General features: G+C 39.1%; 1 protein-coding gene across 1 annotated transcript in view; it reads right to left on the reverse strand.

Annotated features, from left to right (window-relative positions):
* The window catches only part of LOC130915736 (gastrula zinc finger protein XlCGF57.1-like), a 33,004-nt gene extending 10,403 nt beyond the window's left edge, over positions 1-22,601 (reverse strand). The window contains exons 1-2 of the mRNA XM_057835749.1: positions 22,503-22,601; positions 22,133-22,215 (exon numbers count right to left, since the gene is read on the reverse strand). Coding sequence (XP_057691732.1) covers positions 22,133-22,138 — 6 coding nt within the window. The 5' untranslated portion in view covers positions 22,139-22,215; positions 22,503-22,601. The remainder of the gene's footprint in view (positions 1-22,132; positions 22,216-22,502) is intronic.
* Between the last annotated feature and the right edge of the window lie 4,132 nt (positions 22,602-26,733).

Here is a 26,733-nt window from a genome sequence, read left to right on the forward strand (position 1 = left end):
AGATTAGTGCAAAGGTTTTGTCTTGTTTTGTTGGAATGAAATCCTGCGCCCGCCGCAGCCCTATGTGGAATAGTTTGGAGACCACTGAATTATGGCATAAACAATGAAGTCATTTTATAGACAGAGATCTATAGAGATATATTATAATCAATTGGATACGTAAAACTTGCTTTGAAAAATAAATTCTTTCATTTGTTTATTCAGGTTGATCATAGAGCTAGTACAGAAAATGAATCCAACTCCAGTTCAGCCTTGCAGTACTTTGAGCGCCCGTAGTCAGACAGTCACAGTCTAGACACATTTTCTTCATTTTTCTCTCAAAGTGCACGAAATTGGTGCATTTTAGAATAAAATGTAAAAAAAAAAAAAAAAACATTCTCCCGGGAGGGGCATGTTCCCTGACCCCCCTATGGGGTCTGTGTTTCCCTTCGTATAGCGATTCTTATGGGCTGGGCTGAGTCAAAGTCCAGGGCTGCTTTTTAGTCCCAGTCCGCCCCTGAGTCCAGGGGTCAGCAACCCTGGTCCTCGAGTGCCACTATCCAGCTTGTTTTCCATGTCTCCCTTCTTTGACACACCTGAATCAAATGATCAGCTCATCCGCAGGCTCTGCAGGAGCCTAATAACGATCAGAATTATTTGATTCAGGTGTGTTAAAGAAGGGAGACATGGAAAACAAGCTGGATAGTGGCACTCGAGGACCAGGGTTGCTAACCTCTGCTCTAGTCTAAAATTGATTTTTATAGAAAACAGAGAAGAGCTTTAAAAATAGTTTCATGGAAGGAGTTGAAATAATTAAAAAAGTCAACCAGTAATGAACAGCAATATTGAAGGTAGAATAAAAAGGTCAAGTAGTTCTATAAATATGTTTGCGATCCTGGCATCATCCTGCTAAACATCAATCCCTGAACACACCTGCTTTAATTGCCTGTACTACTGTACTACTGCAGTACCAAATAAAATAAGATCACTTTTTTATTTTATTTTAGATAATTCCAAGCTATATAAATGAATTGATAGATACAATGCTATGAAAAATTAACAAATTAACAAATTGAAAATACAAATAGAAATACACATTCCCTATGTCCACAAGTGACACTCTAGTCTAAAGTTGATTTTTATAGAAAACAGAGAAGAGCTTTAACAATAGTTTCATGGAAGGAGTTGAAATAAAAAAGTCAACCAGTAATGAACAACAATATTGAAGGTAGAATAAAAAGGTCAAGTAGTTCTATAAATATGTTTGCGATCCTGGCATCATCCTGCTAAACATCAATCCCTGAACACACCTGCTTTAATTGCCTGTACTACTGTACTACTGCAGTACCAAATAAAATAAGATCACTTTTTAAAAAAAAAAATAATTCCATGCTATATAAATGAATTGATAGATACAATGCTATGAAAAATTAACGAATTGAAAATACAAATAGAAATACACATTCCTTATGTCCACAAGTGACACTCTAGTCTAAAGTTGATTTTTATAGAAAACAGAGAAGAGCTTTAAAAATAGTTCTGTGGAAGAAGTTGAAATAAAAACCAGTAATGAACAAAAATATTTTAGTTATAGAATTACTTGACCTTTTTATTATATTGTTGGAATTCGCCCCCCCGGCCAAGCCACACACAGGAGTGTGCCTACCGGGAGGGCGGAAATTCCGCGCGTTCACCTCATATGTTAACCCTTTGTATGACTCCATGTCAGTGGCGGTCCTGGCTACTTTCGCGCCCTGGGCAAACCACCCCATCAGCCCCCCCCCCCCCCCCCACACACACACACACACCGACATCCAAACTACCCCCCCCCCCCCCCGCCGACATCAAACACAACAATGTGTTACGTTTTTTATGTTATTTTATTAAAATAGTCTATCCCCCGCCCAAAGGCGTAGCAAGGGTCCCCGGGGGCCCTAGGCAACAGGCAACATGGGGCCCTTTGAGCATGTGCAAGTAAGGGGGACAGTTGGACTTGTAGCAATAGCATATTTAATAAAAGTCTAATAAAGCCTCGCTCTCATAGAGCGCTTTTTTGGACACTCAAAGTGCCCCCCCCCCCCCCCCCAATTGCATTATCCATTCACTTCACACTATCCTTAATTATTTACACACATTTGCCTTAATAAACAAAATGTACTTCAGATTCTGATTATTATTATTGTGCTTAGTTCACATACCTTTACACATACCGTATTCTACTGACTAGCTGGTAAGTTATATTGCTTTTACTTAATAAGGATAAAATTCTGGCACCGAAGTGAATCATGTAACATCTTATCAGTCTGGCTGATCAGTGTGTATGGTGATTCTAAACACTGATTTAATGTTCTAGGTAACATCTTTATGTATGAAGAAACGCTAGCATGCTGCATTGGTGTTAGCAAACGCTAACAAGCTAGTTACAACAAGTTAAGGCAGTTAATTGGTTTACTACTACTAGTCTGCAGTGCTTCAACTACATTAGGACATAAAACTACAGTAACATAGTACACTCACCACTGTCTTGCTTCCTTTTCTCCTCTTTTTTTTCTTTTTTTATTTCCAGACGGATAACTTTTCATTTTGCCAATTAAAAAAGGGACCGATCGCCGCCCACTCACTCTGAGTCACGTGACACACATACATATTTGTGCAGTAAAATGAACACGAAGGTGGGGGCGGGGGGTTCGAGTGCGCGCTGCGTGCGGTCATCTTGGCCAAAAAAGTTGCGAAAACTAAGTACTTTACACTCATATGGATGTACAACATCATTTTAAGATGCTAAACTAACACCGTCCCTCTTAAAGCAAATGTGCAATGCGAATATAAAGTAAAGAACGCTCTCCTCGACGCAGCGAGAACGAGTGGGATCAACCACTCTGCTCAAAATGTGCACCTTACACTTACGCCTATTCTCGTTCTCAGAATATGCAGCGCTTTTGACGTAGGACAATAACAGGACTGGTTGCTATGGGAACGTACGCAGCGGCATACCGCATACCCAAGTAACCTTGCTAAAAGGAGTATTAAAATTGCTAATAAAATCGTTTGGGATTATTTTAGATGCATATATGTTATATTTTTCTTATAGAGTATTGAACGAGGAATATGATAGACCCATTAATAGACTTTCTTGGAAAAAAAATCCCCGTTTCTTTAAGTAGTCACATCATGAATAATAAGGTGGCCTGTGAAATGCTTTACAGGGTATGGAGCCCCGCCACTCTCCTTGCTTTTCCTCTGAGAATAAGCGAGACTCGTCTTGCTCATTCATGTTACAGTCGCGAGCAGCTGATCCCCTCCCGTTTCCCCCTGCCTTGACCTCTGTCTCACACGACTCTCTGGAGCAGTTGATATGATAGTAAGGGGCGCCCTAGCGCCCACTCTACCAACCAGACATGGAAATGAGTGGGATTGGTCTAGAAAACTAGCTGATTTTTTTTTGTTTTGTTTTGTTCTAGAGGGCGCTTGTGCGCCCCCAATTAGATTGCGCCCTGGACGGTCGCCCACATTGCCCATGGCAAAAACCGCCTGTGCTCCATGTTCCAAAAGTTTGAAGAAGACTCACCGAAAGCAGGTTGACAATTTTTTCGTCGACAATGGTCAAAAAACAAGGCAAAAACACACGACGGAGGAACAATGCTAAATCCAAAACAAGGCTAAATAGAAAATGTTTCCGAGCAGCAAATCTGTGTTATCTCAGCGTCCAGTGTTTTTTAAGTCCGTGGTGGAGTAGGCCGGTCCGAAGGTGTGTCCGGGCGTTGCTTTTGGGACCTTCCCTCTGTGGCCGGTTATGGGCGGTTTAGGTTCGTGCGCGGATGGCAAGTGGTTGCCACAGCGACCGACGCTGGTCTTGACGTCCCAAGCGCCAGCTATGAACTTTGTTATCCGGGCTGGCACTACTTGTTTTAGGACAAAGCGCGCTGGTCTTTGTCCTTGTTCGTCGTCGGGAGAACTGATTGCCAGAGTTGGTGCGTCAACCTTGCTCGTTGGCAGGCATGCAAACTTGCCACCTTTCGGCGAAATTTCGCCGTTTTGAAATCAAAATGGGTCATTTTTCTGAATCACGTAGATCCAAGGAGAAAAAAATGGGGCGATGGGGGGGGGGTGTCTGTCAACGAGCGAGTGAAACCGTTAACTTCAAAACCGTAGTCCATGCTCAAAACTACACTCTAGTCCAAGGGTCCCCTTCTGCCGGGCTGCGGACCGGTTCCGGTGCGCATTTGCCACCGGGCCGCACAGAAATAATAATCTAATAACGACCGCATTCTGGCTGAACTAACCCTGTGCCCCTGCTTAACACACCAATATCCCTGTCTACTCTAGATATAATACTACGGAATAGATTAAAATGTCGTCACAGAAATCCATTGATTGGACAGCAGGCAGTACATCTTGTTTGTGTATATAATATATCTATGTGCGCTTGTCCTCGATAATAACGTATTACTAGGCCGCGGGCGCAGCACATTTGTTCCCGGAAATAATTAGCCCCCACACGAGCGAAGATAACTGGAAAACGGACGTCTTTGGAGATATTTTTACGACGAAAAGGACATTTTTACGGCGGAAAGGACACCTGACGAGCCTACAACCTCGAAGACCCACGAACTGCGAAGAAGTGGATTCGTGACCCGTTTGGGAATAAACAGAGAGATCGCAAATGACGGCGACCTTATTAAACGTACATTTGAGACAACAACTCTACCGAGGTTCTGGATTAAAGTCATTCTGGAATATCCTGACATCGCGACAAGAGCTTTGAAAACCTTGCTACAATGTCCAACATCGTATCTTTGTGAAGCGGGCTTCTTAAGCAATGTTTAATGACAAGGCGAAGTTGTTAATGGTGAGCGCGGTGTGCAGCTGTTGTGTGCAGCTTACATGGCAGGATGAATCTGAGGAGAACTTTTCTACAAGTCCTTCCATGATCAAACGTAAGTTAATATTCCTTTCTTTCAAGAAAGTTTGTAGTGTTTACCTTGGATTCGCTGCATTTGCGCATTTTGCAGGTATGTTTAACGTGCGCATAACCACGTAGCTGCAATTTTTGATGGGGTTCAAAATTTGTCAGAACACCGGTCCGTGAAAAAAAGACCCAAATAACACCGGTCCGTGGTGCAAAAAAGGTTGGGGACCCCTGCTCTAGTCCGATGACCCAGACCTATCACCGCCACTCTCTTCTCGTGACAACAAATGACTGACAAAAGTGAGAGACGGGAGTACAGTTGTTCTCTGCTTAATGGAAATGGGACATACTGTATATTTTATAATTTAGATTTTGTATAATTTGCTACTTAATTTGTCTTATATGTTCTGATTTCAGGCTGAGAGATTTAGACTTGTATATGTTAAATTTTTATGTACTGTGTTTAATTCGAGATGTCTCTGGTTGCACTATGAAATGCACTTTTCCGCTCATGCCGTGTGTCCATGTTACTTTGTCACCTTTTTCACCCCTAACCAGTTTGCATGCCTGCGTTGGGCAACGTTGGGCTTCTGTGATAAGATGGCGATGTGTATCTATTCTGCTTCTTTAAACCATGGTGTGCTATTTTTTTATATTAGGTGTGTTAGAGTAGTGCAGTCCTACAGTAAGTATGAGAAATTATACTATTCCCTGATTAATTATATTACGTGTGTTCGAGTAATGCAAACAGTTAGACGGTGCCTACGAGAAACGGTACCATTTTTTCATTTCCCCCTCATGAGCTCCGATAAGGTGATTCACTTTACTGTGTCATGGGCATGGAGTGAAGTCTGCCTAAACTATAGTTAGATGAATGTGTTAGAATAATGCAAACAATTATACTGTATGGTGTGTGTGAGAACGGTACCTATTCCCTTCAATATGTTTTGCAAACCTGCTAAACATCAATCATGCTTAAACTAGTGATGGGAATTCCAGCTCTTTTTAGCGAGGCGGTCCTTTTGGCTCGGCTCACTTAAAAGTTCGTCTCCCAAATGCAGTTGTTTTGTTGCTTAAATTAATTTACTACCAAAAATAATGTAAAATTATATGTAAAACGAATTACTAATGTAAAAAATATACAGTATATCAAATACTTATTATTTATATGGCTTTATGTTCTTCTGAACATACTCAACATGGAGTACAACATGGAGTGCTACAAAAAATACATTATAAAGTACAAAAACAAAGACCCATCTCAAAACAAGGTCAACAAAAAATTCAAATCTCTGATTGTGTATATTTATAAGCTTTTAACTATTTAACTTAAAACAACGTAAGTAAGCTTTGATTACCACACAACAAATTATAAATTAAAATTTGTAAAACAAAAAGAAAAAAGCAGCATCTAGGTGAAAGTTTTAGCTAGTCTTTAGTGAAGATTGGCATTAAGAAAAACCATATCATAACCATATATTATCTAAGAAGATTATATATACTAGTATATATTATATATAGATTAGTATATATCTAACTCCTCCCCCTTCTCCTCGCTGCAGTGTGTGTGTGTAACCCTCCCCTCCTTCTTCTACCACGGATCTTGACCAATCACATGCAGCTTTAACCGAAGGGGGGGGGGACAGGAGAAAACAAAAAATTCTACTCCTATTAGGAGCGGCTCCCTATTAGGAGCAGGCTCTCGTCATTTACTTCAAAGAGCCGGCTCTAAGAACCGGTTTGTTCGCGAACAACACATCTCTATCTTAAACACACACAGGGCTGTCAGCCGACTTGCAGGGGCCCGGGGACAAGGGACCATTATAGGGCTACCCCACCCCACCCCTGCCACCAGCTTGTCACGACAACATACGCAGTACTTTTAATGCTTTTCAAGCAATGACAGTGTAAAATTTCAAATTATATAATTTGAGATGGATAGTTAAATTTAACAGACCGTAATGTGATGTGACACAATATAAACAATGTCCATCTATTGTCCCAACTGAGAGTGCTATGCCTGCCTGCTAAGCAACAAAACAGTATAACTAAACATCCTATGACTCCCCCCGCCACATCCCTGGGGATATCAAGCCCTCAAACAGTGATGCGCCTAGATTTTTTGACAGCACATTCATTTATAACATCAGTAAAATCCAGTTTTTGAGAAAGCTCACGCTCAATGTAGAGCATGGCTAGGTTGTTAAGCCTGCCCTGTGATATGATGGAGCTTAGGTAATTTTTTATTATTTATTTTTATATTACACTTGAATCGGGCTTTGGTCATATAGATCGCGAATGTAACGTTCAGTGTTAGCGACTGTTGTTCACTTACCAACATCACCGTCCACAGCCAACACTAGCCCTAATTCTGTGGCTTCTTGTCCCCCTTTTAAAATCTTCACCCTTTTTTCGCGTTCACCTCAACGATCTTCACCTCTTTTTTTTCTTTGGCACACCCGATTTATGACGACTCGCCATGTTTAGAGTTTATAACAATGAGATTTTAATGTCCCTCTTCAGAGCACATATATAGTGTAGCCAGGGGTGAATGTGGGCCAGAACGGTCAGGAACGCAGATCCGGTATAAGACTTTTTTTTTTTTTTTAATTGAAAAACACTTTTTTTAAATATGCAAATTTTTTTAGATGGGGATTTTTGTTTTTTTTCTTGACTTTTTTGCCAAAAATTGAAAAACACTTTTTTAAATATGCTAATTTTTTGAGATGGGGATTTTTGGTTTTTCTTGACTTTTTTGCCAAAATCATCAATATTAAAACAATAAAAGGCTTGAACTACTTCAGTTGTGTGTAATGGATCTAAAATATATGAAAGTGTAAAGTTTATCAGTACATAACAGAAAATAATGAACTTCATCACAATATGCTAATTTTTTTAGAAGAACTAGTATATATTATTATTCCACGGACGGCATGGAGGTTTCTGCAGCTGCTGCATGCTGCAGTTATCTGAGTCTGACGATGATGAGTCACGTCAATATGCGAATGCACGCAGCAAAGCAAAACGCCTGGACTCATTTATCCGTTCAATTGGCTGACATACTGACATGTGATCAGCAGAGATAGTTAGCTCTGATTGGTTCAAATGTGCATGTTTTCTGGAACAGCAAAAAAAAAAAAAAAAAAAAAAAAAAGTTGAATTGATGCGCCAAAAAAGGGCAATGCAACAGAAAATGGATCAAATCTTTCAGGGTAACAAAAGAGTTGAGGAGGCTTATTTATCATATTTAGTTTTCTTTGCTCTGGGGAGGTTCAGAACATCTGAGCTGTCAAAGTGCACTTTGGACTTATATTTGTTCATTTATGTTAGGCTACTTAATTCATTTCCTTATGATTTAAAAAAGTCAATGTTTGCGCGATCTTCAAAATATATTCCATTTCACTCTGCATAATATAAGTCATTTGTACTTATTTTTCTGAATGTTACTTATTTCTCAATTATTAAAAAAAAAAAAAAGAAAGCAAAAGTAAAAGTTTACATTAACTTCGATTTTAATATACATCCTATATTCTTAAGTAGTTAAAATTGAGATTTGGCATTTAGTATGTGAGGGAATGAGGGAAAATAAAAATTTGGAGATGGAGGTTGGGGTTATTGTGGGTTTTGTTAACTTCTATTTTGCAAATCATTGAAAAAATACAATTTTGAATGAAAATCAGTTTTTGTTTGTGTTATAGAAATAACTGTGCCAAAACAGTTTTCTTTGCATTTCATTAGTTTTAAGAGGTTTGCCCCCCCCCCCCCCAAAAAAAGAGAATACATAAAATTAGTGGCTCCTTGGCAACCTTCACGTCGGGGAGTTCCTGTAAGATATTTTAGCCACTTTCACCCCTGCTTTTTACCCTCAAAAATGTTTTATCCAATTACTGGATGAATCGATGGAATTTTCAATTACTCTCAATTACTAAAACACTCAATAGCTGCAGCTCTATTTCTACCAAAAACACAAGTGTACAGATCGATACAGATGGATTTTTTTAATCAACACGAGAATTGTCTGACCTAATATCGCGATATGTCATGGAACAATCTCAACAGAAAGACATGTAAAACAATTTATTCAATTAAAAAAAAAAAAAAATATATATATATATATATATATATATATTAGGGCTGTCAAACGATTAAAATTTTTAATCGAGTTAATTACAGTTTAAAAATTAATTAATCGTAATTAATCGCAATTAATCGCAATTCAAACCATCTATAAAATATGCCATATTTTTCTGTAAATTATATATATATTCTGTAAAATCTGTTGGAATGGAAAGATAAGACACAAGATGGATATATACATTCAACATACGGTACATAAGGACTGTAGTGGGCATTTCACTCTACTGTCATTTAAATCTGTCTATGCTGTCCTCACTCCGAAGCGTCTACTTTTTCCAAAGCTAGACAGCTAGTGAACGACGCCTTAATAATCAGACTTCTTCCTTTTTCATCCGATTTATTAATAAAATTGCCTCAAACCACTGTCCTCTTTGGACCGTAGTGAAACTACAAAAAAAAGTACACAAGCATTGCATTAGCAACAACGTTAGCTTAGCACGCTATACAGGTTCACTAAACAAACAAAAAGCGTCTCATACAAAAAATATAACATTTCGCTTACTAACATAATATGTACATTCTTTACAACAACCATACTACTTACGGACAAATCTTGTCCAAGGATCATATAAGCACAACATTACAACGTAGGCGTCAGCCCGAGACGTCGTACAGCCATATTGAACTGGCAAGAAAGCAATAAACCATGTCGCAAAGCGACCACAAGAGTTCGCTGTTAGACAGCACAAAAAACCTTGCTGTAAAACTTACCAAAAGGAAGAATACTGTCTGAGCGGGACATGTGCGTTAATTGCGTCAAATATTTTAACGTGATTAATTAAAAAAATTAATTACCGCGTCTTAACGCGATAATTTTGACAGCCCTAATATATATATATATATATATATATTATATATATATATATATATTATATATATATATATTATATATATATATATATATATATATATATATTTATATTGGATAGAAAAAGAACAGCACCTGAAATATAATTTCAACAACTTTTTCAAGAGGTTCAAGAGAAACTGAATAATTACATTGAAATGCTTTTTCCACTGTAAATGCATTGCAGGAATTTGAATACCTTGTCAAACAATGCAATTCAAAGGTTTTTACTAGGGTTGGGAATCTCTGGCATGAAGCCGATTCGATATGTATCTAGATACACAGGTTACGATTCGATTAAAAAACGATACATTTTTTAGGCCGAGCGATTTGATACGATTCAATACAGTTTAAGAACGATACGGTTCGATAGAGTGAAAACGATACGATAGTAAACATTTGTTGTGTGTGTTCGTACAGTATTTTAAAAATATAAACAAGACCACATTTTTTAATTGCAAAATTAAACGACAACATTTCATACCAATGTTATGTTTTATTTTTTTATGAGAAAACAAATAAGGCTTACTATATGACCGTCATTTTGTTGGATGGGATTGATAATACAATAAAACTCGAGTGACAGACAACAATAAAGTGCAGTGACTTAATAACTGTGTTTCCTGGTGTTTTGAACACAATAGGTAAGTAATCTAAGTGCAAACTTTCAACGTAATCATCTTATAAGCAAAAAATATTATATGCAGTAGCTCTTGAAAAAAAGAATTAAACCTGTTAGTGTTATCATAAATAATTATGCTTTACCACTGGTATAACAGACAGCTCTGTAATCATCACTTTAACCTTATAAACAGCAAAGTCATTCACTTATGCCTGTGCTTCCACATTTTTTAAATTCCTCATCACTGTCTATATCTCTTTTGAAGGGCAGATTTTTCTTGAGGAAGATCAACTGATCTACATGTTCATGTTTAAGTAGACTGCGTTTCGTGGAAACAATATCTCCAGCAGATCGTGCTGCCCTTTCCACCATTGTAGTGGATTATTTTCAGGGTTACAAACTCACGATCTCTGTACCGCTTCACACTAGCTCTGTCCCATGCGAATAGATCTGGCTGCCTTCGTCACTTCAAAGTCCGACTTTTGTTTTCCTGGGTGCGTTGAAAATCAATCGCTGCATGTCGCTGGCGTGGTGCGCAAACTGTCCATTGTTTTAGCGTGTTGCTGCGTTGCCAATACTAGTTTCGTTTTGGGCTGAGAAGAAAACGCTACGGAGCGTGCGTCACAGTGCTTTTGTTAGCTCTCGCGTTATGACACGCCCGTGACGATCGGGTAATGACGGCGGTCACAATCTAATTGCGCTGTGTGGTGAATGACACAAGAGCAGCACGTGAGGTAAAGGCAAGGCAAGGCAAATTTATTTATATAGCACAATTCAACACAAGGCAATTCAAAGTGCTTTACATCACATGAAGATCATAAAAATCACATTTAAGACAATCAAAATCGGAAATAAAATTATACATAAAAATCGCATTTCATAACAAATAGAATAAAATTTAAAAAAATAAAAATAAAACAAAAACTACTACTAATACTAATAATTGAAATCAGCAATGGAGATAAGCACAAAAGGAATATAAAGCAAGTAGATTGAAATATATAGACAGTTATGGATATGCAGTGCTAAACAAAAGCGTTTTTAGCCCTGATTTGAAAGAGCTAACAGTTTGAGCATACTTCAGACGTTCAGGTAACTTGTTCCAGAGGTGAAGAGCATAATAACTACATGCTGCCTCACCCTGCTTGGTTTTTGTTCTTGGAACATGCAGAAGACCGGTTCCAGACGACCTTAGGGGTCTAGATGTCTCATAGGAATGTAACAAATCAAGCATGTATTTTGGTCCAAGGCCATTAAGTGTTTTGTAGACGAGCAGTAGTATTTGATAGTCTATCCTTTGACTCACTGGAAGCCAGTGTTGCGATTTCAAAACCGGTGTAATGTGGTACAGCTTCCTTGTATTTGTGAGGACTCTGGCTGCAGCATTCTGTACTAGCTGCAGCTTCCTGACTGATTTTTTATCAAGACCCGTAAATATACCGTTGCAATAGTCCAATCTGCTGAAAATGAATGCATGCATAAGTTTTTCCATGTCTTGTTGAGTCAGAAGCCCCTTAATTCTTGTTATATTTTTTAGGTGGTAATAAGCGGATTTAGTGACGGACTTTCGATGGCTATCAAATTTTAGGTCGGAGTCAATAATTACGCCAAGGTTTCTGACCTGATTTGTAGCTGTAAGTGACATTGAGCTAAGTTGCTTGCTTAAAAGCTAAATTATTATCATATTAAGCAATGGATTGAACTAGGCATTAGAAGCCGATTCTTGTGCTCGCGATAGCCGAATTCTATCTACTATCGGTTCATTGAATATTTAATGGCTAATTACTGTCAAATGGTAAGTTTAATATCGATATAGCTGTATCTCTCACCTGTAAAACCAGTAAAATATCCGGTTGTATCGGTTTATCGTTCTCAAGCTTAGTTTTTACCCAGTGTGGCCTCTTGCGTGGGTTACTAAAGTTTTTTTCTGAGCATATCTTTTACCACAAATTGAACAGGCAAAAGGCTTCTCTCCAGTGTGGTTTCTTGTGTGAACATTTAATTTTTCTTTCGTGAAGTATTTTTTATCGCAAAGTGTGCAGGCAAAAGGCTTTTCTCCAATGTGTATACGCTTATTATGCATTTCTAAACCAGCCTTCAGATGAAATCTTTTATTGCAAAGTGTGCAGGCAAAAGGCTTCTCTCCAGCGTGTCTACTTGTGTGTCTGTTGAGATCTCCCTTATCGACGAATCTTTTACCACAAAGTGTGCAAGCGAAAGGCTTCTCTCCAGTGTGTCTACTTGTGTGGTTTTTTAAACCTTTCTTATCGCCGAATCTTTTACCACAGAGTGTGCAGGCGAAAGATTTCTCTGCAGTGTGTCTGCGTGTGTGTTTGTTCAAACCTCTCTTTTCGACGAATCTTTTACCACAAAGTGTGCAGGCGAAAGGTTTCTCTCCAGTGTGTCTACTTGTGTGGCTTTTTAAACTACTCTTTTCGACGAATCTTTTACCACAAAGTGTGCAGGCGAAAGGTTTCTCTCCAGTGTGTCTACTTGTGTGGCTGTTTAAACTACTCTTATCGACGAATCTTTTATCACAGAGTGTGCAGGCGAAAGGTTTCTCACCAGTGTGTCTGCGTGTGTGGGTGTTTAAAACGCACTTATCGAAGAATCTTTTACCACAAAGTGTGCAGGCGAAAGGCTTCTCTCCAGCGTGTCTACTTGTGTGGTCTTTTAAACCTTTCTTATCGACGAATCTTTTACCACAGAGTGTGCAGGCGAAAGGCTTCTCACCAGTGTGGTTTCTGGTATGTCTGTTTAAACGTCCCTTATCGATGAATCTTTTATCGCAAAGTGTGCAAGCAAAAGGCTTCTCTCCAGTGTGTATGCGCTTATGTGCTTCTAAATGTGCCTTCCAAGAAAATCTTTTATCACAAAGTGTGCAGGGAAAACGTTTCCCAACCGCGCATTCCTTTGTGTCTCTTTTCAATGATGTCTTCTTTGAAGATTTTGAAGCATTTTGGTCAAAGTCATCCTCTTCCTCATTAGTATTAAAGTCAGATGAATGTGACGTTATGGCGTCGCTGTCCGAAAACGGAGCTAAGACGCTGTCTTGTTGCTCTCCTTTTGTTGTCAAGTGCTTAAATGAGGTGTCGCTCGCAGGGTTCACTGCTCCCCTCTCTTTGCTTGGTCCTTTGTCTTCCTCGCTCTTCACACTGACACCCATTGGAAACTTGGGGATTTCAACTTCCTGGTCTTCTTTTTTCATGTCGGGGGTCTCTGGCTCTTCCTCCTGTTTGATACACGCCATCTCGGACTCCTCTTCCTGGTTAACGTGGATTGGATCGTGCTTTTTATGGTGAAGATCTTCTACAGTGACATCTGTGGGACACTGGGTGGGAAAAAAAAAAATCACAGTGATAATCACGAGATTTGCTAAAGTCCAGCTTTTGCCATGATATTCAGGTTGCTTTTTTTTTTTTATATAATATGGGGAGAAATATACAGATCATTCAAGGACCAGCCATGATGAGACCGCAGGTACAGAGCAGAGAGATAGGATTGCAATGTTCAGTGAGAGAATACTAGAATTAATATTATCAATAACGTGGCATCTTTAAAGTTCCATAAAATTGACTTGAAGTGATCAGAATGCTTTGTAAAAAAAAAAAAAAAAAAGAATAATTTTTTAATTGAAAACGGGGGATTCCGTCACGTTTCCGCCTTGGAAACTATATGTACAGTGGGGCAAATAAGTATTTAGTCAACCACCAATTGTGCAAATTCTCCGAATTGAAAAGATTCAAGAGGGCTGTAATTGTCAACATTGGTACTGTATTTTTCGGACAACAAGTCGCACCTGAGTATAAGTCGCACCAGCCATAAAATGCCCAACGAAGAGGAAAAAAAACATATACAAGTCGCACCGGAGTACAAGTCGCATTTTTGGGGGAAATTTACTTGATAAAATCCAACACATAGAACAGACATGTCATCTTGAAACGAAATTTAATATAAAAATACAATAGAGAACAACATGCTGAATAAGTGTACAGTGTACAGTGCATGAACAACAAAATGCGAATATACTGTCCTCACCAGGACGCTACGGCTCGGTCCTGGCTATTCAGCGGGCTAAACTCCCAAATGACGATGCTGGACGTCCGTATAATTTGCTGAATCAATTTCGTCCTCGATACCAAACAGGTTCGCATCGACTTAAATAAATGATAATAGGTGCTTTTACAGCAATGACATGACGCAAACGATTAGCATGCGTTCGCTAGCATTAGCGCATCGTTCAAACAACCACACAACTGGCTCTAAGTGTCCGATCGCGGGTGGTAAACACACAACAACAACAGAAAAGATGATACACACAGGCGTTGCCTCTGTAGAGATATTTTACAAGCATAAACCATGAACGTAGGTTCGCAGCCATGTTTCTTTCTCGCTAACTCGCCCACTCACTCAGCTACGTAGCTGTCGGTCTTCTTCTGGCGTGTGAGCGCTCTTCACGTAAACAACTGCAAGTGTGCCACCACGTGGGCGTGAAAGCGCCACAAACTAAAAGCATACATTTCAATATAAAAAAGTCAATAATACAATTGAACACACATTGCCAAAGGCAGAACGCGAATGTGGCCATAGCTATTAAGTTATTCAGATAACTATAGCATAAAGAACATGCTAAGAAGTTTACCAAACCATCAGTGTCACCCCAAAACACCAAAATAACATGTGAAATGATATCATAATGTGTTAATTATTTTCACACATAAGTCGCTCCTGAGTATAAGTCGCACTGCCAGCCAAACTATGAAAAAAAACTCCGACTTATAGTCCGAAAAATACGGTAAACCTCAACAATGTGGAAAAAAAAACAGAAAATCACATTGTTTGATTTTTAAACAATTTAGTTGCAAATCATGGTGGAAAATAAGTATTTGGTCAATAACAAAAGTTCATCTCAATATCTAGTTATGTACCCTTTGTTGGCAATAACGGAGGCCAAACGTTTTCTGTAACTCTTCACTCTAGGAGTAGGAACCTCAGGGCACCTCACGATACGATACGATTCGCGATACGAGGCTCACGATAACGATTATCTCACGATATCCCGATACAGCGATTATCGATATATTGGTCAGAAATTGGATACATGATATTCTACGATACAACTGTTGAAACGGAAAAAAGATATTTCAAAATAGAAAAAATACTGTTTAAGTCATTTATTAAACAGTGACACCTTTTCTGTGCAACATTGCTGTAAAATATAAACCTACTGCAAATTGTGCACCTACACAGAGAGAGGAAACAAACCAAAACCACGGATATCTGTTAGCAGTGCAATGGTTCGCGGTTCAAAACCGAACCGAACGGTTCGCCCTGTTCGGTTCAATACGCCTTTATGAACCGCGCCTTTTTGGTTTTGCAAGTACAGTAATTTATTCCGAACGCTTGTGGAATTAATTGGTCCAACTCTGTGTGCCTGTGTGTGACGTGAAGCGCAGCTGTGGAGAAATTCCCGCCCCGCGAGTAAATGTACAATCGCTGTCAAGCACCTGTGTAATAGGAGCCGAGTAACGCCCTCTCTCGCTTACGAGCGAGGTGAAAGTGAAACAAGAAAGAAAACAAAAAAGTTATGGCGAGCGGAGGAGTCGACAGACCGAATTTTGAGGAAGCACCGGCTCCTTTCAAATCTGCGGTGTGGCAACATTTCGGTTTCCCCGTGGACTACAATGCAGACGGAGAGAAAATATTGAAAAAAACAAAAAACAATTTGCAAGCATTGCTCAGCGCTTGTTCCCTATGCTAACGGCAAGACCACAGACATCGTTTTCTCAGAGCAGGACAACCCCGAAGATGACACCAGTGAAAACACACGGGTCTATAGAAGAGGCGTTCCAAAAGCCTTACAATATCAGGTCAGAAAAACACAAGAAAATAACCCACGTAGTGGGGATTTGCATTGCAAAAGACATGCAACCATATTCCGTGGTTGAAGATGCGGGCTTCGTTAATTTAATTGCAACGCTTGACTCGCGTTATATTGTTCCCTCGCGGACATATTTCGCCCACATCATAATCCCCGACATTTAAGAAATGGCACGCAAAGCCATTGAAGATGATTTCACAAAAGCACATAGTTTCGCCCTGACAGCTGATAGTCGGACGTCCCGTGCTACAGAGTGCTACTACCTAACTGTGACGGTCCACTATAATTCATACCTGTCAAGTTGTACGGTCTCGTCGTAATTTGTACACGTGAGCACTGGTTTTTAAATGTGTACGCCGTCCGTTGCGTTCAAAATCTGCACGTTTTTCGTGCATTGCGTTTTTGTTTTTTTTCATCCGTTCGGATTTGGTCACCGTTTCTGCAAGGAGCCAATGTTCGTTAATACTTGAATGACACGAGAAAAGTCAGACACGGAGAGGGAAGAGTGTTTGTTGAGACGCTGTAGCAAACGCGATGCTAGGCTAGGTGGCTCCAATTTCCTGACCGTGGCCGACATCATACAATCTACGGCTAGATATCTCATGCATATAGAACTACAAGCGAAATGACACCCGGTAGCGTTAGAAACAGCCGCCATTTTAGAGCAGTATACTTCTCAGAAAGACTCTGTTGTAGTAAACCTTCCGAGCGAACCTAAGCAACTTTTTATCCAAAATACTCCTAAATCGGCAAAATCTTGACTTGAGTCTATCTTTAAAGGATGAAACAGTTATAAAATGTTCACATGTCGAAAGTAGACGGAAGGGAACTAAGGCAAAAACGGGAGCAATTTTATCAACTTTATCGGTTGATTCACAACATTAAATGACCTCCAAACATAGCAAAGGTTACTATGTTTTTTTTGTTTTGTTTGTTTTTTGTTTTTTTAATGAAAAAAACATGAAAGGTATCACCAGTTACTTTGCCAAGTAACTTTTTTACTACTGTGTATTTCAGTAGTTAGTCACTACACTTGCCAAAGAGCTAAGAGGCATTTTAACAGTCAAACATTTTTACATTTTAAGTGTTTATTTCATTTTTTAAAAAGCAAAATAAAGGCAGTTTAAATTAAAAAAAATAAAAAAATAAAAATGCAAACCGCAAACCGAAACCGAACCGAAACCGTGATCCCAAAACCGAGGTTCAAACCGAACCGTGGGCTAACTGAACCGTTGCACCCCTAATATCTGTTGGAGAGATCATGATGAATGGCACCCTTAATTTCCTTTGAGTTTTAAATCTTAAAAAAAAAAAACATCAGTGCTGTAGGTGTCAGTCATCAGTTGACCTTGGAGAGGGGCAATGATAAAATTGGTGGGTGTTTTCTTCGTATATGACCTTTGTTGTGTTGGTTTGAGCATTTCCACCATCTGCTTCAGCATTTGAGATGTCAGACTTGGTCAGTCACATTCTTCCTCACCTTAAAAATAACAAAATAAAACAAAAAATATTAGCTACTTAATAGCTTTTGAGTTAAAATCCAGATATATTTTTTTTGTGTTGGAAGTATTGAGTGAATTACAAAAAATATGAATTGAATCTATAGAAATTAAAAATGCAATAATGACCTATTTTTAATATGTAGGCTACATTAATTATCAAGCACATCACTTTATATATTTTGGAAGCTATTCTAACCATTTTTGTAACTTATTGTATCAAAATGGCAGTGATAGCAGTTTGTGTAGTAAACTAGATGGAAAGTGTTTCTCAAATAATATCAAATAAATCGGTAAATTCATGTGGGCTTGTTCAATATTCATTTACATCCAGTTTAGGGTCCTGGTTTATTTTATATCATTCAACACCAAATGTCATCAAAATAATACATGTAAATTAAAAATCAATTACATTGCAAAACTTTCTTACCTCAAGTGATGAAAGCAAAGCAGTGAAGAAATCGAGAGGCTGCAGCCAGACTCTCTTGGGGAAATCCGGTGTGCACCTCGTCACCAGCTCCCAGTGGACCATATTTTTGTTAGACAGTTCTTGCCTACAGCAAAGTCCTTGTTCACCTTACTTCCTTTCTTGTTGGTGTAAAATCTAAAGTGTTGTGTCCCCATGTGTGATTTGTAGCAATATTTTTCTCATTTTTTCCTCCACCGTTCTCACGAAGCTTTTTTATTTTTTCAACCCACTTGGAGCTTCCTCTCTTCTTCTCTAGACGACTTGTGCGCAATTTACCTTCACCACCACTCCCGAGCGCCCCTAGTGGACCGCCAAGGAATTGCTCAACAAACACAGCAGTTTACAGCATCCATACTCCATTGTATGGCCAATATGTTAAATAAAAGTATCGATACTTGGCGGGAGCATATCGATAAACAATCGGGTTGCAAAATATTGCGATATATCGCTGTATCGAGATATTGTCACACTCTTACTTCACTCGGTGTAAAGGAATCAACTCTGGGAGCAATTATTAGAAAATGGAAGACATACAAGACAACTGATAATCTACTCCGATCTGGGGCTCTATCCAAGATGCCACCCCGTGGCGTCAAAATGATAACAAGAATGGTGAGCAAAAATCCCAGAACCACACGGGGGGACCAAGTGAATGACCTACAGAGAGCTGGGACCACAGTAACAAAGGCTGCTATCAGTAACACAATGCGCCGCCAGGGACTCAAATCCTGCATGGTGAAGGGAAAAGGTACCGTTCGCGCACACACCATATAATTGTTTGCATTAGTCTAACACATTCATTCAACTATAGTTTTGGCAGACTTCACTCAGTGACTTTGACACAGTTAAGTTAACCACCTTATCGGGGCTTCTGAGGGGGAAATGGAAAAATGGTACCGTTTCTCGTAGGCACCATCTAACTGTTTGCATTACTTGAACACATGGAATACGATTAATCAGGAAATAGTACCATTTCTCATATTTACTGTGGGACTGTACTGCTCTGACACACCTAGTGTAGAATAGATAGCATACCATAGTTTAATGAAAAAAAGCAGAATAAATACACAACGCCTTCTTATTATAGAAGCCCAACATGTGCGTCACGAGCAAGATTGACGCACCAAAACTTGCAAATCAGTTCTGCAAGGACAAAGCCCTCTTTGTCCAACAACAAGTAGAGCCAGCCCGGATAACAAAGTTGATAGCAGGCACTTGGGACGTCAAGTCCAGCCGTCCACGGACGAATCTAACCGCCTAAAACCGACCCCAGAGGGATGGTCCTGGGACAACACGCAGCCACACCTTCGGCCCGACCTCCTACATCACGGACTTAAAAACACTGGACACTGAGATAACACAGATTTGCTGCTCGGAAACATTTTCTATGTAGCCTTGCTTTGGATCCAGAATGGTCCCTCCGTCATCTGTTTTTGCCTTGTTTTTGACCATTGTCGACAAATAAATTGTCAACCTGTTTTCGGTGAGTCTTCTTCAAACTTTTGAAACATGGAGTCAGTACAAAGGGTTAAAATAAGAAGAGAACGCGCAGAGTTTTGTTTCCTCCCGGTTTGGCTCGCGGGGGTGGTAAACAGCGGAGCACCAGTTCCATTAGGCTGCCGCCGTTCCCGTGCAGCTTTGGCCAGGGGGACTAAATTCCAACAACGGCCAGACATGTCCCCCTGCTGAAGCCAGTACACGTCCAGGCCCGTCTGTGGTTCACTAGAGAGCATTTGGATGATCCAGAAGATGACTGGGAGAATGTGTTATGGTCAGATGAAACCAAAATAGAACTTTTTGGTAGAAACACAGGTCTAGTGTTTGGAGGAGAAAGAATACTCAATTGAAAAAATTGCCTTCAAAACTTTGTCCACTTAAAAAAGAAACAGTGCGTCCAAAACTTTTTTCACTTAAAAAAAAAAAAAAAAGTTTAAAACTTTATGCTTTTCAAAAAAGGTGACACTTCAATAAAAATATATTTGAAATAAAGAATATTTAAAAAATATATACTGTATTTAATACTTTTTACTTATAAAATATTACGATAAATACTTCAAATAAAAAAATATTTTCACTAGAAAATTATTTTTGCAAGTGATTTTTTTCTTTGATTAAAAGGTTTTTTTGATTGAAGCAACTTTAATTGGGATTGAATGATTTAGACACAAATGTCCTACCCATAAAATGGCTCAAACACAAAAAGGATTGCTTCAATCAAAGAAAACAGTTTCAATGAAAAATTAAGTGTTCAAATGTGAATTTCTGAGTCTCAAATCATTTTTCACATTCAAAAACTTTTCTGCGGTTGATTTTAAAAAAAATTTTGATTGAAGTGATTTTTCATTTGAAAAAATACCCTTATTTTCTGACTATAAGCCGCTACTTTTTTCCCTCATTTTGAATCCTGCGGCTTATAGTCCAGTGCGGCTTATTTGATGATTTATTTGGGTTAATAGGTAAACTTTTTTTGAGAGCGGGATCATAAGACTGTCATAAGAACGTCATAATTATGACATGACACTATCATGGGCATTACTGAATGCTTATGACAAATGTCAATATGTGTCATGTGGCATAATATGTCACTAACTCCATTTATGTCTACCTCAGATCTTTTACGTCCATTCAAAAGTGAGATAATTTGCTGGATGACACTAACCGACATCTATTATAAGCATTCAATAATGCTTATGACAGTGTCATGTAATAATTATAACAGCATTATGGCACCGCTATCCCAAAAAATGTTACCAAATACAATAGCTAGCAATTAATGAAACAACTGGAACAGTAACTAAAGAAATAATTAGCACAAAACATGAATTTTGATTGTTATTTACATCTGTAGTGCCGCAATGCATACTAGGAGGAATGTTGGATGACAACAGTGTTGACAGCAGGTGGCAGCAGAGGTTGACTCTCTCTCCCTAGGGAGCAGTGATGGCCAAATGAAGATTTTTGAAACAATAAGGCATTGCAGCCAATTGGTTCAAAGCTTCATGGCGGTTCATTTGGTTTCATGACAGTCTTATAATGCCTTTGTCAAATGAAGTGTTTCCAGTTAATATCTTTTGGTGGAAATATCCCATAATAAAATGAGGACAACTGCGGCTTATAGTCCAGTGAGGCTTATCTATGAACAAATGCCGTTTTCATGTCAAATTTGGTGGCTGGCGGCTTATAGTCAGGTGCGCCTTATAGTCCAGAAATTACGGTATATATTTTTTGTTTGAAGCAACTTATTTTTTGATTGAATAATAAAGACAAAAATGTCCTCAACAAATTGTGGTCCAAACGCAAAACTACATTACGTCAATCAAAAAAGTTGTTTCAATTAAAAAAAAAAAAAAAAAACTTAATTAAAAAAAAAAAATAAAATAAATTTAAAAAATTAAAAAATTCGATCCCCAAAAAAAAAAAAGGTTCCAAATACATTTTTGGGAGTTTGAAATTTATTTTTGCATTCAAACACTTTTTTTTTTTTATTGAAGTGACTTTTTCTTTGATTGAAGATAAATATTTTGATTGAAGCAACTTTTTTTCCATTTAATAATAAAGACACAAATCTACCTCCATAGAATTCAGCTTGTTTTTCCATTTATTACTTGTTTTGTAGAATATACTCGAATGATTTCCAGGCCCCTGTATTAATAATTGTGTTATCACCATGTTACCGTGAACCTTGTATCGCAAGTCAGATCTGGGCTTGTTGGCCTACAGTCACAATTACTAATCAAAATCACATCAAAGCAAGTCTGAAAAATACAACAACTAATGTGGTGATCTTACCCTCATTTGCTTTTGCAGTTGTTCGTCGTGACCTGAATTTCCTCTCCAGTGACTTGGATGTTTGGGATTGCGTTGGCGTTCACCTAGTAGTAATTTGTAGCGTCTTAAAGACAAGTCGAGAAGCGTCTTATACAATTAAATGTAATCACTCATGTTCACCGATCGATTTTTTTCTTCTAACAAACTTTACAAATCGGAAGTGGCGTTAAACCAAAGCAATCGGAATGCGCTTACGTGTTTTAGCTAGCGAGTTAAGCTAAAATAACCAAAGTTAAGTAAGCCTGCAAAGCTTCTAAATAAAGCCAAACGATTTCCACTATGCTTTAAAATGGGACTTCTTAGTCCATTAAATTCTTACTTCGGTACTTACCGGATGAGAATGTTTTGAAGGAGCTCGTTTCGTTAGGAAAAGGCAACACAAATGAACAGCAAGCCCCGGATGGATAAACAAATGTTACGTTAAGTGAACAGGAAGTAGAAACGTTCAGGTGCTGAAACTTCAGCGTGATGTATTGACGCCTATGGAAGTTTCATCACTACTTAATTTTACTGGAGTCCAAAAAATACTCAATAAATAAGATGTACATATACAAATTCGAGTCATCACTGTCAATAATTCCATTTGAAGGCTCAGTTTAATTCGTAAATGTAGCCTATACACCGTTCCCGTGATAAAATTTGCCACTTCCGGTCCGCCATATTTTAGGGCAGAAAGAACGCTACTACGGGCATTAACAACGGCAATGAAACTTAGGACTTATAAAACTTATTAGAATAGCTTACTTCAGGAATGGCAACGTCTTATAGAGATAGTTTGGGAGCAAATGAACGCCATCGGTATGACGCTAAGATAAGATTGATTGCAGGGAAGGATCCATATACCCTTCAAAAAGAGGAAGACCCGACTTTCTTGCCGGCGGTCACATATTTTGATATAGTAAACTACCTCATCAATGCAAAAAGTGCGTATACATTTGAACAGTTAAAGGCCTACAAGTCAATGGAAGCCATTAACCAACTTAGCAGTGGATGGGTTCGAGACGTATAAAGTTTGACGGTGGATTCGAATGTGTTGGTGATTGCAAAGGTGCGGGGCCATCAACACATTACGTCTCGTAAGAGAGACAAAAACCGCACTTACTGAGCACAACGTTTAGGCTCAAACCGTCCTCTATTTATAGCTTTTAATTTACATGATGCACATGACCTAAACCCAAACGCGTTTAGGCTCAAGGCGTCCTCCTCTTAACCCTTCTGTGCTGATTTGTTTTTGAGACACATAGGAAAAAACGTCCAATTTTGGGACGTTGCTTTGAAGTGTAATATCAAAGTCATTTGTGAATAGTATTTTGCTTGCGACCACTCAAAATGTTCAGTCGCATCAGACATATATATATATATATACATACACACATATAGTTTTTATTTATTTATTGTTAATGCCCTCTATGGACAATAAAAGCAATATTGTGCTATGAGCTAAATTAATTGTCATCTGCATATATATATATATATATATACAAATATTTAAATCAACATTTAAAAACAACCAAACTCCAAAAGGTATCAGAAGTGCATGCCATGTACTTAGCTGTTTGTGGTCAAGTGTCAGACACATTTGTTAAGGATACAGTGAGGTGTGCAAATGAGAAATGTCAGTATGGTTTTCTGCATTTCAAGTGCATAAACATTAAGAGAAATCCCAAACCTCCATATTATTGTCCTCCTTGTCGAAAAGTGATGTGGTGACAACTATGTTATCACAAAATGTATGCTATGCTGTTTGAATTAAAATTGAGCACAGAAAGAAAGGATGCATAAATATGGTAATGTGTAATGACTGTTTATTTTAGTTTTGTATTCCATTAATGTGTACAGTTTTTTATACCAATATGGTCAAATACAGTCTTACAAAGTCACATATGGCTTCATTAATGACAGCGCTACATTGACATTAATCAAAACCAATTGACATTAATTGACATTACAAAACAAATTGACATTAACATTGACAAAACCAATTGACATTAATCAAAACCATGAGGAAAGTAGATGCATGCTCTCAGATTGCATGCCTTCGAGGCCGAAACGTTTTTGCAAATTAAAGTTTTCTGAACTTGAAGTGTTCTTTGATTGAAAATGTTTTTTTACGATTAAAGCAACTTTTTGGGGGATAGAATAATTTAAACACAAATGCCCTACTCATAATATGGCACAAACACCAAAAGGATTGCTAAAATCAAAGAAAACATTTTTTTTCTGTGTTCAAATGCAAATTTTGAGTCCCAAATATTTTTTCGCATTCAAAAACTTTTTTTTCAATGATTAAAATTGTTCTTTTTTCGATTGGAGTGATTTTTCTTTAGAATTTTTTTTTTTTGCATGAAGCAACTTATTTTTTGATTGATTAATAATGACAAAATATGGCCCAAACATAAAACAACATTACTTCAATCAAAAAAGTTGCTTCAATAAAAAAACTGACTTAAAAAAAAAAAAATTAATAATAATTCAAATAAAAATAGCTTTTAAATGCATTTTTTTATTTCAAATTTATTTTTACATTCCCACACGTTTTTTTTGATTGAAGTGACTTTTTTTAAATTGAAAATATATATTTTGATTGAAGTAACTTTTTTTTTTTGGATCGAATTAGAAAGATACAAATCTTCCTCCACATGGCTCTGCCCTGGGGATACAATTTTTGACTGAGGTAACTACATTGGCACGACACCGGTGGGCTTACCATATTCAATGGATGATGATCTTTGTGAAAAGTATAGCTGTCCTGCCAGCATCCTGATTTATAATCCTCCTCAAGAATGATGGGGAACAAAAAAACGCTCATTTTCAATTTAGTATTATAAATATTCTTTAAAGTAATATTATTGCCGACACTGCGTTTCATCAACATGTTGTGCCCCCCCCCCATGCCCCAAAAATCAAACTCCGCCTATGACTTTAACCTGTTAACCAAATTCAACCACTGTTTTACTTGCGCTGCACTTCTTCCATCTTTCCATTTTAAGCATTGAAGCTTCTCATGCTCATTTAATTTAGCTTTTTTTCTCTCCGCTAGCTAACCATTCCTAAAAACAAAAATACGAAGAAGAGTGCAAGGAAGAACTATATCAAGGCGAAGAGAGGGAACGGCCAGGAGAGGTCACTGTTTGCAGATGCCTTGACTCAAAGCAGGGGGTTTCACATGACTTTGACAAATAAAATATTATAATTGGTCATATAGTTTTTAAAATCTTTATTCATGTTTATTTTTTTTATTTCTTTCCATGCTATAAATGAATTGATAAAATACACGAAAATAAATACAAACAGGAATACACATTGACTATTGATAAGATAATTATTAAGTGTTATTGAATATTTGCTTTTACCAATGAGCCCCTCCGTGAGTGTCCCAATGATCCTCGGAGCTATGTTGTCTGGGGCTTTAAGCCCCTGGCAGGGTCACCCATAGCAAACAGGTCCTAGGTGAGGGGCCAGACAAAGCATGGCTCAAAAGGACCCCTATGATGAGTAAAACAAATGAACTCAAGTTTCCCTTCCCTGGATGCGGGTTACCGGGGCCCCCCTCCGGAGCCAGGCCATGAAGTGGGGCTCGAAGGCAAGCGTCTTGTGGCCGGGCCTGTTCCCATGGGGCCCGGCTGGGCACAACCCGAAAAGGCAACGTGGGTTCCCCTTCCCACGGGTTCACCACCTGTGGGATGGGCCAAAGGGGTCGGTGCGTAGGGAGTTGGCCGGCAGCCAAAGGCGGGGGCCTTGGCGGTCCGACCCCCAGCTGCAGAAGCTAACTCTTGGGACATGGAATGTCACCTCTCTGGCAGGGAAGGAGCCCGAGCTGGTGTGTGAAGCAGAGAGTTCCGACTAGATATAGTCGGGACTCTCCTCCACACACAGCTTGGGTTCTGGTATCAATCCTCTCGAGAGGGGTTGGACTCTCTTCCACTCTGGAGTTGCCCACGGTGAGAGGCGCAGAGGAGGTGTGGGCATACTTATTGCCCCCTGGCTTGGCGCCTGTACGTTGGGGTTTACCCGGTAGAGGAGAGGGTAGCCTCCCTCCGCCTTCGGGTGGGGGGACGGGTTCTGACTGTTGTTTGCGCTTATGCACCGAACAGCAGCTCAGAATACCCACCCTTTTCGAAGTCCTTGGAGGGTGTGCTGGAGAGCGCCCCCTCTGGGGACTCTCTCGTTCTTCTGGGGGACTTCAACGCTCACGTGGGCAATGACAGTTGGACCTGGAGGGGCGTGATTGGGAGGAACGGCCCGCCGATTAGAACCCGAGTGGTGTTCTGTCTGTGTTCCCGCCGTGGAACATTGGACCAGCTCTATACCCTTGGCAGGGTCCTCGAGGGTGCATGGGCGTTCGCACAACCAGTCTACATGTGTTTTGTGGATTTGGAGAAGGCGTTCGACCGTGTGCCTAGGGGAGTCCTGTGGAGGGTGTTCCGGGAGTACGGGGTACCGAGCCCCTTGGTAAGGGCTGTTCGGTCCCTGTACGACCGGTGTCAGAGTCTGGTCCGCATTGCCAGCAGTAAGTCGAATTCGTTCCCAGTGAGGATTGAACTCCGCCAAGACTGCCCTTT

This window comes from Corythoichthys intestinalis, chromosome 1, assembly GCF_030265065.1.
Source record: "Corythoichthys intestinalis isolate RoL2023-P3 chromosome 1, ASM3026506v1, whole genome shotgun sequence".
NCBI lineage: Eukaryota > Metazoa > Chordata > Actinopteri > Syngnathiformes > Syngnathidae > Corythoichthys > Corythoichthys intestinalis.